This window comes from Drosophila teissieri, chromosome 3R, assembly GCF_016746235.2.
Source record: "Drosophila teissieri strain GT53w chromosome 3R, Prin_Dtei_1.1, whole genome shotgun sequence".
Classification (NCBI taxonomy): Eukaryota; Metazoa; Arthropoda; class Insecta; order Diptera; family Drosophilidae; genus Drosophila; species Drosophila teissieri.
Genome location: NC_053032.1, coordinates 26,102,355 through 26,108,081, shown reverse-complemented (window position 1 = coordinate 26,108,081; position 5,727 = coordinate 26,102,355). Strand labels below are relative to the sequence as shown.

The following is a 5,727-nucleotide window of genomic DNA, read 5'->3' as shown; positions in this document are numbered from 1 at the left end:
GAAGATTCCTGGCCATGTTTTAACTGGTACGCAGATGGTGGCAAGCCCGTTTACCTTTATATTTTCAATAAAATCAATTTGCACAGCTCAAGCTGAAGGCCCAAATCTATTTTAATTTGAAAAGCTTACCCGTTTTGATTGGATTTATTTAACTACTAAACGTAACCAGCCAGTGTCAAATAAATAAATAAGAGTGTTGTAATCTCTTACACTGCACTCCTTTATCTAACTTGTCTTTCATGTCACAGTTTCTTAGTCTTTGAGATACAAGAACGGTTCGAAATAAGTAAATCATTTAGCAGCAGCCAAATCAAGTGCCTAGCCGTAAAGTTGAGCCATTTTCTGGCCTACTACTACTACTATTAAAGCGCAACACTCGAGGGCAACCGCAATTGTCACGTGCCTGGACTTGGCTTTTCTCGGCATGCTTCATTTATCACACACACAGTAAAATGTGTCAACGTTGCATGCAGCGGTTGCAGTTGCCGCTTGAAGAGCCATAACTCATAGACAACACTCGCCCCCTCTCTCTCTCTCTCTGCCACCAAGCAGCCATCGAGCCTTGCAGCCATCCGTCTCTCTCGCACTCGAGTTGGTCACATAAATGTCACTGCATGTGGCACAATTGTGTCGCAATTGTTGTGGCGAATAAACACGTCATAAACCGTTGGCTATCTTCAATGGCTCGTTGAAGGGCCTCAAATGCACAGGAAAAAAAAAGAAAAATATTAAGATAGGCACATCAATCGAAATAAGTTTGATGTTATATCTAAAAAAGAGAAACTAACGAAAATATGCACCACATTGATACGAAATTTCTGTGCTGGTCAGCTAGAGAAACCCAAAACAGGGAGCAAATAAAAAGTATGGCACTCTCTGCACTTGCAATTCAATTACACTGCACAAAAAGCAGCAATATAAATAGTACGGTGGCACACATGCCACAGAGATAAAATATCTATTAATGCCCATAGATTGCTCCGGTTTTAAGCCAGCTACAAATTCAATGTGTGCACACAATTCAGTGCCAAATGGGATTTTGGCCGAACGGCAGCGAGTGTAAGCCATGGCCCAAACGAAAGGAGCAACAGAATCGACTAAACTTTATGTGCATGTTAAGAAAAGTGCTGCAGGAGCAGGACACACACACAGACACAGTTACCGACACCGACACAGACGTGGACCAAAGGCACACGGAAGTGAAAACGTTTCACACTCCAATTGCTGGTACAGATCTCGCCTTCTCCCTCTAACCCTATTTCCCTCTCACTCTTTCTATCAGGACTTTCCCTGAGTTTTTTTCCGCACTTTCCATCGTTTTGGCAAAGTTTACGCTGGGACAGCAGGCACATAAAATAGTTTTAAATAAGAAAAGGCGAAAGCAAATAAACAATTCCATTTCTCTGCCACAGCGGTGGGCCAGAGGGGAGAAGGGGGAGGGAGGCGTGTCGGGAACACACACAATGAATGTAAAGCCTTGGCGCATGAAACTGAAAATATTTCGTAGCATACTTTGCAGCGCCTGCACTGGCATACTAACACACACAGAGTGCAAGGCCCATATGTGTGTGTGTGTGGGTGTTTGTGTGTGTTACGACTTCCGTTTTAGTGGCCGTGTGAACTATTTACATGCACACGCAGGAAGAGAGTCACTGGTGAAATATTTAAAGTTAACCATTAAATGCTTTTAAGCGCCCTGCAAAAGGCATTAGCTTTGAACTAGATTTTTATTATGAAACATATAAACCAGCGCTTAGACGGTATTTCATGCTCAATTTGGTAAAAGAGTAACTAAAGTGAAAGGGCATCGGAGAACAGAGAAAAGGGCTTGATTTAAATTTAAATACGCCTGTTTGTAATTAAATTGACTTTTACCAATGCATTGGATGGCATTCATTTTTCGCCGTTGTTGTGCCACTTTTGTTGCTCATTCAGTGGCTGCGCATGTGGCAGAGGCCAAAAATTATGCAACTGCAGCCGCGGCGGTGCAACAGCTGTTGACACATGCCGCCAGCGGCCATTGTTGTATGGCCAACACCACTGCTGACAATGGCTGACAACGCAATGGCTGCCCCATGCCCCATGCCACACCCACACTTATCCCAAACCCAATCCCAATCCCACTTCCACTCCCAATCGCAATCCCAATTCTCGAGCTCCAGCATTTTTGACCGTGTTAATGGCGGCGCCACAACAGCACATAAATGCCATTGAGATTTGGCTTCATGCAATTTTAACGCTTCAGGGCACACACTCACACACACACACACAGATAGAAAGAGAAAGGGGCAGCGTGGGTGAAAGTGGGAAAGGGAAATGGAAATGGCAACACAGCACACATTTTGCCCAATTTATGACTTTATTTTAATATAATGCCAAATGCTATTTGACCAGTGTCCATTTCAATTTCGTTTTCCATTTATGAATCATTTCGAAACGCAGCGCGAAAAGTAAAAACTTGCTAACATTTTTGCATGTATGGGATATATTTATTTATTTTCTTTGCTATATTCCTATACTTAGTCCAGGGAATGCATTCAGGGATGCAGTGAATGCATCCAGAGATGCAGGGAATGCATCTTTCTTTCCTGCACCATTTTCTTTCCCATATTCGGCCGCAATATGGTTCATTATAACGCCCGTGCGCCATTTCTGTTGCTGAATTCTGCGGTTGCCTAAACCCGCCTCCAAGCCGGCAAAATGAAAACAAATAATGGCACAATCGCCTCGCCATCTAAACCTCTTAAATACCATTTATAAATATAGTATATATATATTTTCGCAGTTTTTTTCAGTCTGAAAAACGCATTTTTGGCTGATTTATAGTACATACGAAATACTGGCTATATTTATGCGTTTATCCAAAGTGCCTAGAATGGCATAATGCAGGTATCAGCAATGTACAAAATGCCCCACTATAACAGCGTATTTAGGGTATTAAAACCTGATACACGAGCCAAATTGGAACGCTGGCGACAGGCTGCCATTTGCATTTTGGCCAGTTCATTTCTAGGCATCTAGGCATAAATTCTATTATAAATAACATTTAGAGTGAACCGACGGCCAAATGCTGGGGTTTTGCATTTGTCAGCGCTGGAAATTGGACCGAGAATATTCATACATATATACAAGTGTATATATATATCGGCGTATATGGATATCCGACAGAGGAAAATACAAATTGCGGTTTCTAAATTGAACGGCGAGTGTTTTTCGATGGTGTGTGCGAGTGTGCGAGTGTTTGAGTGTTTGAGTGTCTCTGCGCGCGACGCATAATCAGATTTGTTTATTCAATTTTTCATGAAATTTTCTTCGGCTTTTTTTCCGTTGCGGTTTCGAGGCCGTCCAACTGATTGACATCAATGGCACTGGCATCGCGCTCTTGTTACATTAATACTGTTAAAGATTAAAGGGGATTTCGGAAGTTTCTGCCCCCCACCCAGCTGGCTTTATTTGATATAGTTCAAATGCGATGTGTGCTCTTTAATGGGATTTACAGCAAGCCCATTTGGCGTGGCTAGCACACAATTAGTGGTAGCTGAGTGGCAAATGTCATAAACATTCCATTCAATCGTACTTCGCGCTCAATCGGCATAATGAAAACGGCGTGCCGTGCTTCAATTAACATTCTCCCATGCCCGGCAATTATCACTACTAATTAACGTTTCATAAACTGTAACGGGGCGGATTATCGCCGTATTACGTATACGACGTGTGTGTCGGCCCAAAAGGGAAATTAATCAAATTAGCTTCGTTAAGCCAAAGCAGCGAGCGACTTGCGATGCCCACCAGCAATTGCTAAATGTAAACAATCATATGTGAGATAAATAGCAAATGAATATCACAGAAAAACAATACAAAAACGAGTAGCTGGCATCGGCGACCGCAACAAAAACAATTAAGCAAAATTGTCATAATTACAGCGGCACAAATACAGGCAAACAATTGCCACAAATTGTGACAATTTGCCGCCTGATTAATGAGTGTCTGTGGTTCGCTTCTCCGCCAGACAAAACCAGCGGCATGCCAGTTGGCCAGATGCGAGATTATTTGCGGTCATATTTTATGGCCTGAATTTGAAAATGATATCGCAGCGATTGCAACCGAAAATCAGAGGTGTGTGCGCAGAATTGGCTTTTTGCAATATATATTAACAAATAAATTGAAGATCAACTTCTAATGAGGGTTTTAACAAATGTAGGATATATTAGGGAACATATTTGCTCTGTTTTAAGGTCGTAAACTGCATCAATCGAATTAAAAATTCCTATAGTTCAACTTAATGTACCGATTCAATTAACACCAAGCGATGGTTAGTACTCATAAGCAATTATTGAGATCTTTCCACCGATTGTCAGCTGTCAGCATATGAGTTGTGCACAAAACACTCCGTTTAGATGGCACTTTCAAGCTCACTGCTCATCCAGTTTATTTCCTGCACTACTTAAAATCAGTTATAGAACATGGACTTGCAGTTTCGGGTCGCAATAATTCTGATATTAGTGACACATTTCAGCCAAGAGACGCTGGCAAATGTGGAGAATCTGCAGCTCAGGTTTCTCAGCACACTCGTTGATAAAATTCGACAAGAAGAACTAGTTGAAACGATGCTAATATTGCAGCACTCAGCTATGAAGTGTGAGATCGAGAATTGGAATTATCCAGAAATTCCTACGCTGCGCCTCAACGAATTGCAGATTGTGGAAGTGAGAAGACATTTTAACCATGTGATAATGGCGCTCGTTTGCATCTGCAACGATTATGGCATGAATCTGCTCGAAAGTCTGGCCAAGGACTTAAATCGCATGCGACAGGCGCGAATTATCCTGTGGATACACAACAAACTTACAAGTGATTTACTTAATGTGATTGCCGCTCAAGTGGAGAAACATGAGTTTTATCAAATGATTATCCTTGAAGCTGCTCAGCATCCAATGGACACCATAACGATACGACGCCTTGACTTTTTTCCTAGTATTAAATTCGATCAAATCGATGATATTTTAGATCTTAAAGGACCCATCTTTTATACGCCCGAGGCAAACTTCAAAGGCAAAGTCATCAGTCTGCTGCCCGATTGGCACTCGGCCCTAAGTATCAATGTCACTGTGCCGCCAGGTGTTTCGATACCCATCATTCGAAATAGTGACTACGGCATTATCGAGTTCGCCTTCATATACAATTTGAGTCTCCGCGTGTTGAATGCCTCGTACAAGTGGACAGGGGACGCTACATCTGTGGTGCCCGACATCCAATTGAAAACACAAGTGCACACGAATATGGAAAATCTAAAGAATTGGAATCCCCACGACATATCCTCGCTAATGGTGGCTGTGCCCTGCGGCAAAGAGCTGAGAATCGAGGAGGTCTTCAAGCAACTGGATGTGAACTCTTGGCTGCTACACATTTTCTTTGTCTACGTCATCTTTGTGGTGGCAGAAGCCTCTATACTCGTCATAACCCACAGAATATCAGGTAGATCCTACCGCTTCACCAGTCTAATTCCAGTGCTAAATCTTCGTGCATTTCGAGCGATTTTGGGCATGTCCTTTCCGATCAGTCAAAGGTCTAGCCTATCGCTCCGTCAGCTTTTCCTGGCAATCAACATTTTTGGCCTGATCTCCAGCAGCTTCTTCAACTGCAAGTTGAAGGCTCTCCTGATGAAGCACTCCGACCAGCCGCACGTTAAAAACTTCGAGGACTTACGTGACAGTGGACTGGACGTGA

General features: G+C 42.6%; 1 protein-coding gene across 1 annotated transcript; it reads left to right on the top strand.

The window, feature by feature from the left end:
• The first annotated feature begins 4,463 nt into the window (after window positions 1-4,463).
• Window positions 4,464-5,727, top strand: LOC122618936. The gene is made up of 2 exons (XM_043795530.1): window positions 4,464-5,644; window positions 5,700-5,727. The coding sequence occupies exons 1-2, from the start codon at window positions 4,464-4,466 to the stop codon at window positions 5,725-5,727; spliced, it is 1,209 nt and encodes a 402-aa protein (XP_043651465.1).

Coding starts and splice junctions, on each gene's coding strand:
- LOC122618936 (XM_043795530.1), top strand. CDS start 4,464: ATGGACTTGCAGTTTCGGGTCGCAATAATTCTGATATTAGTGACACAT. Junction 5,645..5,699: donor AGCAGCTTCTTCAACTGCAA/GTTGAAGGCTCT, acceptor AAAAACTTCGAG/GACTTACGTGACAGTGGACT.